The sequence below is a fragment of the Monodon monoceros genome, unplaced genomic scaffold (genome assembly GCF_005190385.1).
Source record: "Monodon monoceros isolate NGI ecotype Baffin Bay Population unplaced genomic scaffold, NGI_Narwhal_1 Super_Scaffold_22, whole genome shotgun sequence".
NCBI lineage: Eukaryota > Metazoa > Chordata > Mammalia > Artiodactyla > Monodontidae > Monodon > Monodon monoceros.
In genome coordinates, this window is record NW_021703779.1 from 3,495,839 (window position 1) to 3,510,711 (window position 14,873).

The window sequence follows — 14,873 nt, forward strand, 5'->3', positions numbered from 1 at the left end:
TAAATTCCCCCAAACTGATTGAGGTGTCAATGACTAGATTCTAAAAAAGCACATCCAAGGTCATAAACACCAAGATAACAGACTGTTTTTGTCTTGCTTAAAAATGTACCACTGGCTGCCTGAACAGTGCCTGATACACTGTAGAAGTTCAGCACATGGGTGGATAGGCGGATGAATGCATGGGTGGGTGGATGGATGGATGCATGCATGCGTGGATGGATGGGTGGAAAGACGGATGGATAAATCAATGGGTGGGTGGCTGGATGGACTGACGGATGCAGGGGTGGGAGGAGGGACAGGCAGACGGATAGGTGAACAGATGGATTGGATGGACAGATAGCAGACAGGCAGATGGGCATACGGATGGGTGGCTGAGATGTGTGGAAGGATGGGTGTGGGTGGATGAACAGATGGATGGGAGACTAGACTAGAATATGGATACAAATGTACAGCATGCAGTAATCTACTGGAATTCCTTGGAACAAATCAGGTTCCCTCTTGCTAAGCCCCCTTCCAGGCAAAACTACGTGCAGTTCTAAAATCTACAGAATTAAAAGATTAAACACACATAAAATAAAAAAACAACTGCCACAGTGTTGGAGGTAGTTTTCTACCTACTTTTTTCAACTTTATTATTTTCTAAAATGAAATTTTTTCCCACAGTGCTACGCCCACTGCCTAGAATAGAGCCTGACATGGATAGGCACTCGATAAATAGTTATTAAGTGAATATACAAATGAATATGTTTGCTTCTAGAACAAAACAGTTCTCGTTTACAATTCAAAATGATGGCAGTTTAACATATGGCCAAGTAGGCACCCTACAAAACAATTGCTCTTTCCTTTGAAAGAGGAAAAAACTTACATCCCCCCAATCCCCAGTAATACTCACTAACCTGGCTCAAACTTTCCATCTGACAATGATGTCACTGAAACCAAGACGGGCAAAGACTGGGCCTGGCCAAACAGCTGGCACACGTCAGCCCTGAGACACGTACCTCCATACCTTTCTGCCTGGCTCCCTCCTCCCAGACCGGGTCTCTTCTAACGCCCTCAGCCTGATCCCAGGGAAAGCCCCCCGCCTCCGGGCCCCAGGCGGCAGGGAGAAACGGGCCCGCATCCGCTAGGCCCAGAACGTCACCGCCGAGGGAACACCCACGGGGCACTTGGCCCCATCACCTGGCCAGAAAGGTGCTTATTAGCACCTGTGCACGGCCCTCCTTGCCCAAGGCCATGTAGTGCCAGATTCAGGAGACACCTGGGGCCAATTTAGTCCCAGCTGAGGGCCCTGCACCCCAGGATGCAGCTCCCAGGCCGGTTCCACAAGAGACCCCGTCAGGTGAACGAGCTTGGGTGACCCAGGCCCTGAACCCAGGCATCAGGGTAAAACCAGCTCTGTGGGGTTCCACGGATTTGTGCCCTGGGACCACAGCACTCCTGCACTCTGGATTTCCACGTGGTGAGGGCAGAAACACTCAAGGGTACATGGGTGTGGGGTCCTGGTACATGTGGTGGACATGTGGTGTTCGTGGGACTGAATCCTCGCCCCTTAAGAGAAAACCAACCAGAACTCCCAGGCCCTCTGACCTGAAACATACACAAGAGAACAGCATGGGGAGAACGGAAGGTGATGTTAAGCTGAAACGATACAAAAGCACAAGAGCACAGATAAAACTTCCATTTCATAGTCCCATTGCTCTGGGTTTATTTTGAGCGAGGTGACAGGGTACGCCACCACGTCAGGCAAACTAACAAGCTCTCTGCCCATTCCTATGCACTGGACTCTCCAATCACCATTGCTTTCCTCCAGCGCTGACATTAGCCCCTCAGGACACAACACAGACCTATCAATTAACAATGAATATCCAAGTAGAGACAACCCTCAGCAAAAACAGAGGACAGTCCTAACATTCGATGAAATAATCGTTATAAGGGCATCTGTACTGACCAAATAATTCAGGTGACTATTAAACTCTACCTAGAGAATGCTCACAGAGATACAGCTTATGATCCTGGTAATACAGTGAATTTTAAGGAGCCAGTATGTTATCAAATGGGCGGTGGGCTCTCCAAAGCTCAGCAAATGTCCCCAAACTTCTAACAGCTGTGCAACGTGGAAAGCAGACCCAGCCTTCCACGCAATCCGTGATCACACAGCAATCTGTGATCACACACAGCAAACGCAAACCAGGAGACAGGGCACACAATGAAAGGGCGAGCAACAGAGGACAAAGGACTGTGTGCTGGCTTCATGTGTCCCACTCTGGGAAAGAGCCCCAAGACCAACTGAAGAGACGCACGTTCAGAAAGACACGCGAGAGAGCGGAGACTTCCTGCTGCCAAAAGGACAGGCTTTGCTGGCAAGAAATCAAAGTCGGAGATAAAAGTAAGAGGTAGACTCCGGAAACGGAGATGCTGCTGATGTCAGGAACGAGGTTCCTCCATGGTCACGGAGCCGACCACCACCTGCCTCCAGCCCCCTGTTGGCTGGAGACCCGACACCTGTCCTGGGCGCTGTCCTGAAAACACAGGGGGCGGGTGCACCCGGCACCTGCAGCGGGAGTGGGCGGGGTCTAAGTGGTGGGTTCCCCAGTCTTCCTTACTCCATCCGGTTCTCGACCACCTCCCACTTGTAATAGGGGCCGGGAGCCTCCGAGCCCTGGGCACCCCCTGCAGACGGCAGGCACCGGCTCCCTCCACCTCCCGCCAGGCCGTAGCTGCCTGAGTAACAAGGCTTCGGCTTTGCCAGCTGCTCCTCCGCCGGAAGCCGGCCCCGCCCGCCCAGCCAGCCCACCTTTCCGTGGCACCCTGCACGGATGTGGCCCGGGAGCACTGGATCTCCTCCTCCAGGCGCCGCCGCTCCTCCTCCAGCCGGGCCACGTCCTCCGCCGGCCTCCTCTGCTGGATGATGAGCTGCAGCTCCTGAAGCAGGGCCTCCTTCTCCTTGATGAGCTGAAGCCGGTCCCTGTCGGCCTCGGCCATGCCCGGCCAGGACTCGCTCTCAAACTGGGCCAGCTGCCTCTGGATACTTGAGACTCTGCGAGACAGGGACACAGAAAAGTCCATGAGCTTCATGAAAAAACATCGTCTTCACACATCCTCAGCACCATCACACGGATTCTAGAAACTCAGTCCGATAAATATGGGAATGATTGCACTGAGTAAAACCTCACACGACAAAAATAAAGGATCTGGAAATGAGGTGTAACAAAAATGATGTGTAAGTCCTTTGCGACATATGCCCCAGCCTATGAGATTCAGGATGACAGTAACCATATCATGTTTGTTTCAAACAACTGACCAAAAGGCTGGCAGACCCCAACTCGCCCACGTGCACGGTGCTGTTTCCTCTGTGTACTGTTCTGGAGCGGGATGGAGCCGGCTCATTTCTCTCTGTGCCCCTCCCTCTGCAGTAGCTAAACACCATGCTGTACACGAGAGATGCTTCTGGCCTCCTGCCTTCTCTGCCGTGCCTAACTGCTGAGCCCGCCTTAAGAAAATCCCAGGAGAGAAATGCGCCCATCACAGGATTCTGTATCGTGCCAGACGCCTTGACCACGCATGAAATTCAAAACGCCTGGCAGAGGGCAGATACTCAACAAAAGCTAAATGCATGAAACGGAGAATAAACACGCCAGCAAGGATATGAAAGAATGGGACTCAGCCCTGGTGAGAGTGGATGTGGTGTGGGGTAATCTGGGTGGATACAAACCGGTCAGCTGCACTGTGTCAGCACGACCATCCTCAAGGTGTAAAACTATGGCTCTCGTCACTCCCCGTGTGCCTAAATGTCCGCGTGCCCGCTTGGCAGACAGACTGGTGTCCTGAGGCGGTGCTGAATGCAGAGTAAGTGAAAGAGATGTGACTTGTATTTTCAGAGCATCCTTTCATACCAGGAGTAGAATGTTTTAAGCCCTTTAAGTTTACATATGGCTAAGGATGAGGGCTATTTCCGGACAGAAACAAGGAACTCCAGACCTGACCAGAACCCAGCGCTGTGGAGGACAGAGATTGGCACACGGGCCCAAAACCAAAATCCAAAGACTTCTCTGAGGTGACAGAGAGCTGTGAGGACAGCTAAGTGGCAGGTGCACATAGCCCTCTAGTCTCTAAGGCAGCGGTTCTCAAAGTGGGGTCCCTGACTGGCAGCCTCAGCATCACCTAGGAGCTTGTTACAAATGCAAACCTCAGGCCCCACCCCAGACCTGCTGAATGCCACACTCTGTGGATTGGGGTTGGGCAACCTGGGTTTTGACAAGCCCTCTAGGAGTTTTTGATGCTTGACACCCTCTGCGTTCAGGCAGCCCAGCCTGGTCTGGAGGATGCTAATTGGCCTTGGAGCTCTTAGAGACTTGCATTAGGCACGGATGGGATTATCCTCACTAAAACAGGAATGGCAAGAGTGCTTCTGAGACTGCACTGTCCCGTGCCCAGGGCACATGTCACTGATCAAAGCTGGCATCCTTCCTGCTGGGTCCAGACTTCAGAATCCTCCTCAACACTGTGCTTCCTGCAGATAATGCCAGTCAGCTGGCATTGGTCCACGTGTTTAGGGCTGTCGGCCAGCCCTGCACCAATCCACGCTCTTCCTGAACTAGACATAAGCACGGGACTAGTCAGCCTGGCTGTAGGACTGGGCAAGACTCCTTCTTCAAGTACCAAACCAATCAGATAACCCACAGGCATGAAGAAGAGGAAAGAATATACAAGTTATAGTTTAAATGCACACATTTTACTCAAGCCCAGTTCCCCAAGAAGGTAAAGAAAATAGCTGAATGTCAGTAGCTTTATTAGGCAAGTTCTTTTCTAACTTAAAACTAGTTTTCTGAAAATGTGTTGGAAAATGGTGCCAAATCATGTCACTGAAAAAACTAATGACAGATGCAGCTGAACAGGGTTAGGAATCCAACTGGGCTTAGGCATCCACCTCTGTCTAATTAGCGTAATTAAAATTTATGGCAGGCATATAACTGAAGCCCAAGGAAACACTCCAAGCAGACTCATAAATTAGCGCCAAATCAGACATCAGACCCAATGAAATTTCTGGAACATTCTACGGTAGATCAAGCCAAGTCAAAGGTAAGGAATAAATATAAAAGAGATGTACAGTGAGCAAATGCACTGGGTCCTCATAATTTTTCATTTCAAAGTATCTGATCCACAGGAAAGCCTATATGAGCACAAGTAAAGTTAGCAGCATTACCTGGTAATATATTCTAATAATTCTCGTACTACAGGCAGACATATTTTTCAAAGCACTCCTTTTGAGTTTTCTGAAGTTTACATGTAAGGAGATCAAGATTCCATTTGAGTTGGCCAGCTCCAGGTTAGCTGCCATTTCACAGGGATTCAAGTTGCTGAGGGTGGCTGGAGATCCAGTCCTAGATAATCCTATTCTTTCCAGTAATCTCAAGTAATATCAGAAAAAAGAATAAGGAAAAAACTGAATTATGAGAGGGAGGAGAAGCAAAGGGCAAATTTTAAAAGGTCTGCCCACTGTGTGCATAAAAGAAATAGTACAGTGGCCAGAATTAAACAGTGTTCTGTAACTTTCCAGAGCTCACAAGAAAAGTATGTAAGGACACATGGTGAGGGATGACTTCTATAGCAGAGACAACCTGGATGAAGCTGACTTCATGTAACCCATCTGGAAAAGTTGTTTGGGCTGTACTGAGTACTAGGCAAGCACACTGTGCTTAAGAACAGTGCTCTTTTAATAATTAAATTTTACAACAACGTGAATGACTGCATACTCATCTCAGAGGTGCCTAAGAATCTAGAAGGATACTGGCATATATTGGAAAGTGCAGTTTCTTTAGATCCACACTCTGGAGGCAGACATTTGGGTCATGCTCTCAGCCAGGTTGAGAGAAGCACATGTCTGTCTGTCTGTCTGTCTGTCTGTCTGTACTGGGAGCCAAAAGCTCTAAAAGGATTCCTTCAGCGGTTCCTAGTACAGTTGCCAAGGAACAGATGGAATGGCTTTACCTTTGAAACAATAAGCCCTGTCTACCGTGCTGCTGGCTGGGAAACGAGCCACCTGCAAGGCGGACCCTTCGTGTGTTAGGGTTACTGGAGGGAACAGACCTTCCGCCTCAGACCACATACAGATGTACAGTTACGATGTCCCTTCCTTCTACACCCACGCCCAACAGCTGACGCGTAGTACAGGTTGGAACCCCACTCCTGCAAGCGCCATCAGTCCAATTCTGGGTAATACAGGAAAAACCATTTCCAGAAAGGCTGTCTTCTGAAATACCTTTTCAGGAAAATTAAATACATGGAAACAAAGCAAGGTCACGATTACACTTTGTAAAAAAAAAAAAAATCTTTTCCAAGTTCTTTTTTTTTTTTGGCCGTGCTGCGCGGCTTGCGGGATCTTAGTTCCCTGACCACGGACCGAGCCCAGGGCCACGGCAGTGAGAGCGGCAAGTCCTAACCACTGGATGCTTAAGAGATGGACCGCCAGGGAACTCCCCAAGTTCATTTATAAAGAGAACCGAGATCAATTACTCAGCCATTAAAAGGAATGAAATTGGGTCATTCGTAGAGATGTGGATGGACCTAGAGTCTGTCATACAGAGTGAAGTAAGCCAAAAAGAGAAAAAGAAATATTGTATATTAACACATATATGTGGAATCTAGAAAAATGGTACAGATGAAACTATCTGTAGGGCAGAAATAGAGACGTAGACGTAGAGAACAGACATGTGCACACAGTGGGAGAAGGGGAGGGTAGCACAAATTGGGAGATTAGGTTTGGCATAAATACACTACCATGTGTAAAATATAGCTGGTGGGAACCTGCTGTATAGCGCAGGGAGCTCAGCTCGGTGCTCTGTGACGACCTAGATGGGTGGGATTGGTGGGAGTGGGAGGGAGGTCCAAGAGGGAGGGGATATAGGTATCCATATAGCTGATTCACTTCACTGTACAGCAGAAACTAACACAACACTGTAAAGCAATTTTACTCCAATTAAAAGAAAAAAAAAGTAAATAAATTTTAAAAAATAATAAAGAGAACCGAGATCAATTTAAAACTGGCAAGGGTTTTTTTTTTTTCCCCTGCGAGTCAGCTGTATTCTTTACTGATTCTTATTTTTGATAGGTAATCCCTTTTATGGCCTATATATATATATCCTCTCACAAATGTCTTTAAAGGCTTTAAAACACATGTCCCTGTGCTCAGGATAGTGAAGAAATGAAAGCAAGTCCTCAATCAAGCATTTTGGTCTCATATTTATTGTGTGATTTCTAAATTCCATCCCCCTGAAAAGGCCTAATGTAGACAGAAGCCAAATGTGAATCATTTTTCCCTTACTATTTTTGCCCAAACACCTTTTCTATTACAACCTAGGCACCATTAAACCACGAATGGAAACCTGCATTTATGCCGCAGAAACTGCTTGGACCCTTACAGTTCACATGGAAATCTTAAATATGACTTCTTTTTCGAAGAAGAAAATGCACTTTTAATATTACACAGTTTTGAGGAATATTTTACATATCCAGAGTAACCCCCAGGTATTTGAATTTATACCTAAATTCTGTGACCTACAATATAAATTCGCATGTTCCTAAAATACTGCTGCTTTCTGGAATAGAAATGGAACTCCAGGCAAGCCATGGCCCTGACTGGTCATGATGGGACGTGGTGGATCCCAATGCCATGTTCCAGGACATGGTCCCAGCTTGGAGCCTCGTGCCTTCAGATGTCAATTACAGCTACAGATTTGATACCTTTATGTTTCCTCTCCTTAGTTTTCTTTTTTGCAAATATCCATCCAAATGAAAAGCAAAAGTTCAACAAAGTCTCAGCTGATATCTGAGTCAGATGGATGGTGAAATCACTTCAGCTCACCGAACTAAATATCGATAAACCAGTGTCCATTCGGCTCAACTCTTTATCCTACACTGGAGATTCACGGAGTCTGAATCTAGAAGTGTGGCATAAGAAGGGCCTACGAACACCCCAACATCCCTCCCTGCCCTCACATCTTGTCCCCTCTGAACGAACAGATCTTCAGAGAGTGAGTTCTTTAAGTGAAAAGCAGATCGTCTCCAGGCTTCTTTCTCTTGGCCTGAATGGAGAAGGTGCGTTCCTTTGTTTCTCACAGCCGTGCCCCACTCCCAAACCCAAACACACAGTCATTAGAGAAATGAGGGGAAAGTCCAACGAACTGATCAAATTCAGCTGGAACCCTAATACTACACCAGCGACAACTGAGGAACAGCAGGGCCCGTCCTGGCAACAAACACTGAGACACGGAGAAACCGGACGGGCCCAATGTTTTGTTCCTATCAGGACCGCGAGTGTTTCTATGGAAACAGCTAGTTTGTGCACTGTACGGTTCCACTTTCTGGAACAAGTGCTCTTAGGTTAAAAATAAGGAGCCAGGCTTCCCTGGTGGCGCAGTGGTTGAGAGTCCGCCTGCCGATGCAGGGGACACGGCTTCCTCCGGTAGGATCCCACATGCCGCGGAGCGGCTGGGCCCGTGAGCCATGGCCGCTGAGCCTGCGCGTCCGGAGCCTGTGCTCCGCAACGGGAGAGGCCACGACAGTGAGAGCCCGGCGTACCGCAAAATAAATAAATAAATAAAATAAAAATAAGGAGCCATCTGAGTCATCAGGATTGCTTCAAGAAGACTAGCTCCTCCAAACTGGCTTTGAAAAATTCTCAAATTTTTAACCAATAATGTGAAAATATTCCTATCATAAGGTCTGCCTTGGGAATCCAAAGCCATGTTCCTAAAGGGAAAGGAATAAGCAGTTGTTTGGGTACATTTCACATGACCTAGAGTTGAAAACACAAAACTAGTCACCGTGATAGTGGCGGTCTGGTCTAGGGAATTCTCTAGAAATCACACCACTGCTTGGAATTATAAGTTCCACTTCCATAAACTTCCTTTAAATCTAAATGTACGTGAAACCCTCATTGTCCAGAACATTTACTGCATTTTGACGATTTCCCAACTCTGAGAAACAATCTCGAATCTAGATATACAAGGAAATACATAAGTGCATCAACTTCTCTCCACTTAGAAGTGGCAAAGCCCAGGAGCTTTTGCAGAGGGTAGGAAAGCTAAACTTCGCAGGATGGAATGATTTCAGAAATGGGAGCTGGGAGATTGACATCTAAGGGTGGGGCAGCAGAAGGAAAAGACAGAACACTGAACGTGGCGCTAAAATAATGAAAGCCTTGGAGTGGAAGAGAAGGGAAGGATGCGTTTTTCTGCGCTAACACTGCCATTAGAAGTGATGCCTTCTCTTCCACGCACTGGTGGGTGAACGGGGGGGCATGATGCTTTCCTGTATGTGGGACACCCTTCTCCAATGATGCTTGTCATGGAGGTGGCCACGTGGAGAGTCCCTGGACAGAACCTCAAAGCCACTGTGCTCTGACTGTGGTCCTCATGACTCAGGTTTTGGAACATTAACGTTGGTTCTAGATTTAGTTCTTGGCAAAGACCTGCTTGCTGTTGCTCCCTTCCCAAGTCTACGCTGTTCTAATCATGTGTCTCATTTAGAGGCATCTGAAAATCACACAGAAAAGGCAACTGGAATAAAATCCCTGACCTGGTGCTGGGTGGCTGTGTTCCTGACACCTGATGACCATGACCCTCCCTAACTGTCACATGTATACCAGGAGCGGGGATCGTAGGGTTGTCCTGACCACACTACAAGGGGTATTGAGTCTAGCGTCTTGCAAGATGTGGCTGGCACTTGTAGGACCACAGCTGAGTAGGTTACAAGTCAGGAACTCACTCACCTTCCAGTCAAGCCTTAATTGTAAGCAATTTCAGTGACTGGAGGCCAAATATGATTACCCCACAGGGACTGGAGCCAGGCACTGCCACCACATCAGGGGACCAGATCCAGAGTGCCAAACACAGGGTGCTGTAATCAACGACTTGGCAACAACAAGAACGCTTCAAGGATGTTTTTTTTTGTTGTTGTTGTTGTTTGGGTTTTTTGCAGTACACGGGCCTCTCACTGTTGTGGCCTCTCCCGTTGTGGAGCACAGGCTCCAGACACGCAGGCTCAGCGGCCATGGCTCATGGGCCTAGCCGCTCCGCGGCATGTGGGACCCTCCCGGACCGGGGCACAAACCCGTGTCCCCTGCATCGGCAGGCGGACTCTCAACCACTGCGCCACCAGGGAAGCCCCTTCAAGGATGTTTTTAAGCAGGAGAAGGTACAATGAAAGCACCGAACTGATTATCAAAAATTGAGATCCATCTTCTAAGTGGTCGACCATAAAGTGAGCCCCAGAGAACTCTCTCTGGGGCCGTTCTTCCCTGACCCCTAAGAAATTTGCCATTATACAACTTTCCGCCCTGATCCCTGCTCCCCCTGGACTGAGAAAGCCCTTCCTCAACGTATGGGCAGCCGGAATTCCAGCATCCCTCAGGGCCCAGCTCCAATGCCATTTTCTCCAACACCTAAGAACAGGACGCATCACAGGGGGTTCCAAGACCACAAGCCCTTTCCAATGACCGTGAAGGCCCAGGAAGCATAAGCCGAGCTTGGAATGATGATGTATGAGGTGACTGTGCCCTGCCTCCGTCAGATCCCTAGACATGCATGTCTAGATGCCCTTTCTCCTCTTAACTCAAGGGGAAATATCCCACGGCTCACACCAGGACGAGGGCCTTGGGGAAGGGAGCCAGGAACACAGCAGTTGGCCCGGAGCTGACTGGGCCCCAGGACTCTGTCCACTCGCCCACTCGCAGGCATGAAGGCCAAAGAGCAAGCGTGACCAAAGCAGACCCGTTTACTCATTCAATAAATATTCACCAGGTACTCAGCTGCTGGAATTATAGCAATGACCTAAACAGACAAAAACCCCTGCCCCTCATGGGCTTCCCATTCTTGCAGGGAAAGACAGACGATAAAAAAGCAAACACATAAGTACAGAACAGGTTGGGTGATTACATTTGCTGGGAGAATCAGGGTGATGGGGGTGGGGATGGGAGTGCAACTTTATTCAGGATCATCAGAGAAGTGTCTCTGACACAGTGACCAGAAGGAGAGCAGAGGCCACGTGACCATTTGAGGCCAAGCATTCCATTGCAGGCAGAGGAAACAGCGAGGGAGGGCAGGGGGCACTGTATTAGTTTCCTTTTGTTTCTGTAACAAATTACCACAAACTTGGTGGCTTAAAACAACACACACGTGATTACCTTACAGTTCCAGATGTCAGAAGTCAAAAATGGGCAAGCAGGGCTGTGATCCTCTGGAGGCTTCAGGAAGAAGCCATTTCGCAGCTGTTTCCAAGGGCTGCCCACATTCCTTGGCTCGAGGCCCTGCCACCCTCACATCTCCTTCTCTGCTTCTCCCTCTTATAGGGACCCTTGTGATTACACTGAGCCTCTCTAGATAATCCAGGGTCATCTCCCCATCTCAAGATCTCTAGCTTGAGGCCATGTGCAAAGTTCCTTCTGCCATGGAAGGCACAGAGTCACAGGTTTGCGGATTAGGCCATCTGGGGCAGCATTTTTCTGCCAACTCCAAGCACTAAATCAGGAACGCGCCTGGACGGTGTGAGGCCTGGCATGCAGGGGGGCCAACGTGGCTGGACGAGGCTAACACCCTGAGTCCGTGGAAGACCTGCTCCTGAGCCCTTGATGTCCACACACAGTAGGGATTTCGGAGCAAGATAAGAAGCTCAAGAGTAAGGTTTCTCGAAGGCAAAAAGAAACTCTGGGCCACCCACATCTTTGCTGGGGGGACCGTCCGGCGCATTGTGCGTTGTTTAGCAGCGTCCTTGGGCTCCCGCCCGGGATGCCAGCAGTACCCTCTCTCCAGTCAGGAGAACCAAAAACATCCCCCCGGGGGTGGGGGGCACAAAACCCACCCCCACCCCTTAGTGGATGATGGGATCTAACACGTTTTGAAAGGAGCACTTGTCTGAAAAAAAATTCAGACCTGGCATTTAACTAACCAAAAGTCACACAAAATTATGCTGAACTGCACCATGAGTGCAAAAGTGCACCATTCTCACCAGGGAAAAAGCACGTGACAAGTGACAGAACATCTATGCCCATCACTCCAGAAAAATTTACAAAGAATGGTGGTATTTAACGATGAGGAGGAGATACAGAAATCAGGGCTCTCAACTGCCATTGGTGGCAGTGTAAAGTGTGTAAGTTACTTTGGAAGACGATTCACTGGTATCTATCCGAACTTTGAATGGACATGTCTTTAGACCCATACGTTCCCTTGCTATGTATCTGTCGAAGGAAACAGCCATCTCTGCAAGGCTGGGGAGTATAAATAGATGTGCACCATTTGTGAAAAGGAAAAACTGGAATCATCTAGATGTCCATCCGCAGAGGATGGCTATAACCATTGTAAAAGCTATGCATCATATACTGTATTTAACTATATTGAGCTTAATTTATTTCAATGTTTAGGTAAAAACTGGAAGGTTTCATAGCAAATCATTAATGGTGAGAGGTAGGATTAGAGAGGAGGATAAGATGGGAGGTCTCCACTGATTGCATCTTTGACAAAAACAATGTATTCATGTATTATTTATGTGTACATAGATGTACAAGCATATATGTGCATGTTTCTGAACTCTGTGTGTCTAACATATATGTACTGTGTGTGCTCACACACACACACCCCAGATACCGCCTGGGGTATCCCCACCCCCAGGCAGAACCACTGGCACCCTCACATATTTCTGTTAGCTGTGGGGGAGTTTATCTCCCAAACAGGTTAAAGACTATATATATATATATATATGTATATATATATATATATATATATTTTTTTTTTTTTTTTTTGGTCGAGCTGCACGGCATGTGGGATGTTAGTTCCCTGACTAGGGATTGAACCCGGGCCCCCTGCATTGGAAGCACGGAGTCTTAACCACTGGACCGCCAGGGAAGTCCCAAAGACCATATGCCTTTATGACATCACATAAACCACGGAATTTCTCTGCAATACCTGGAACAGGGCAGGTGCTGGGCAGAAGTATAATCTCCCAGCCTTGCAGCAGCTTCTGTGCCCACTGCTGCGGGATGTGTGTGAAGCTGCTGGGGTCACCCATACAGATTTGCCCGGCTAAGACGTCACAATCCTCCAGCACAGGGCAGGGGCCCTCGGCCTCAGCACCAGTGACGTCTGGACGACTCTCTTTTGGGGGCCGTCCTGTGCGCTGCAGTATACTGAGCAGCATCCCTGGTCTCTACCCACTAGATGCCAGGAGCACCCACCCCAGAGCTGTGACAACTAACAACGTCTTTAGACATGGCCAGAAGTCCACCGGGGGCCGGGTGTGAAGTCGGGCCGTCGCACCCCTCCCCCATTCCCCGCCCCACAATTGGGAACCATTGTGCTAGTGGGAAAAGAACAAGGCAGTGCTTCTGTCAGCCAACCCAGGACCCCAGGGCGTCTTTACAACGCATCTCTGATTTCTAAATGCGGCCAACGCAGCCCAGAAAGGCGTTTCTGAGAAGCCCCTACTGTCCCACAAAGGTTGAAGCACTGGGGACAGGACCCTCCTCTGCAGCTGCATCGCATTTCCTAACAAGGTTCTGGTGACCTTGAAATACTCCTTCCATTTAGAAGATACTGAGGAAGTGCAGTGTCCTCCCCTGCATAACTTTCTTAAATAATGGACTTTCAGCCCAAATGTATTATTTCGATATTTAAAGAGTTACTCACTCTGTACCGACGTCATCTCTGGAAAACAAAGAAATCACTCGCTGTGGTAGGTAAATGTCACAGCAGAACAGTGACGATTACGTCAAGTGTAGCAACTGTCAATTTTCTGTAGTTTAATGCAACACAGCAAATTCCGACACCCACACAGTGCGGCAGAAACATGCAGGAAGGAGCCGAGGAATATTGAGGAGAGATAACAGCGGCTGACAAACGCCAGCCAGCGAGCTCCTGAGAAGGGATGTGTGAGGCTGGGGAAGCAGGCGCCGAGGGAAGCGGTCTGCGTGGAAGTGCAGTGCCCGCCTTGAGCGCATCAAGGACATCGTGAAGAGCAAGAGCCGGGAGGACCGGGCAGAGGTGCTTTGGGCAGAGGCCGCAGCAGCTCAAGCCGGCCCTCCAGCAGGCAGTCAGATGATCTGCTTCTGTTGCTATTTTTACATTTGCTAAAAAGGTAACAAAGCGGATTTCCAGACATCCCTGAATGATACACCATACTGAGCGGCCCGCCTATTTCGCTTCCAGAACCACGCCCTCCCCCTGCCCGCCCCCTGCGTGGCATTCGCTCCTCCTCCCCGCGCCCCCAGACAGCAGTTCATATGTGACTAAAGAAAGGTTTTCGTGAAGCGTTCCATATTTTTTAAGAAGAATAAAAAAAAACAAAACTTTTTGAAAAAGATAGGCTTCACAGCTTTCCGAAGCTCATATTTTGAAATAATTTGGTTTTAAGACTCTTTCCAGAAGGCACAAAAGAGAGAAAGTCCCTAAAAAAAGAACATGAAAGCTAGGGCAGGGTCAGAATACTGAACACGGTGCACATGGGTAGAAAGGTGACAGGCTAAAGACACTGTGCCTGCGAGGCCGGCAGCTCACCTGGCAGTGCTGCCCATGAACCCTGGCTGAGACCGGGAGGGAGGGAGGGAAAGACACATTTTGAGAATGCACACACAAGGTCAAGTCCTGATTTTCAGAAGGCGGGTGATGGACAACACAGGTCAACAGAAGCGACTGAGCTTCAATTCTCTCCATCAAAATGATGTAGATTAGGTACCGCCATCACCCGTTGACCTAATCCTTTCTAAACTGTCTTTTAACCCAAGATACGTGGCTTTTTCTGTTAACCTATGGAATAAGCAGCCACATATTCAAAAACCAGGTTTGCTTAAGCTGGTCTGAGGGACTGATGCTCAGTCGGAAGGCAGG

General features: G+C 48.5%; 1 protein-coding gene across 2 annotated transcripts in view; it reads right to left on the minus strand.

The window, feature by feature from the left end:
- Positions 1 to 14,873, minus strand: part of WWC3 (WWC family member 3) — an 89,899-nt gene that overhangs the window by 23,471 nt on the left and 51,555 nt on the right. For both annotated transcript variants that reach the window (XM_029240730.1, XM_029240732.1), the window contains one exon: positions 2,795 to 3,037. In XM_029240730.1, coding sequence (XP_029096563.1) covers positions 2,795 to 3,037 — 243 coding nt within the window. The remainder of the gene's footprint in view (positions 1 to 2,794; positions 3,038 to 14,873) is intronic.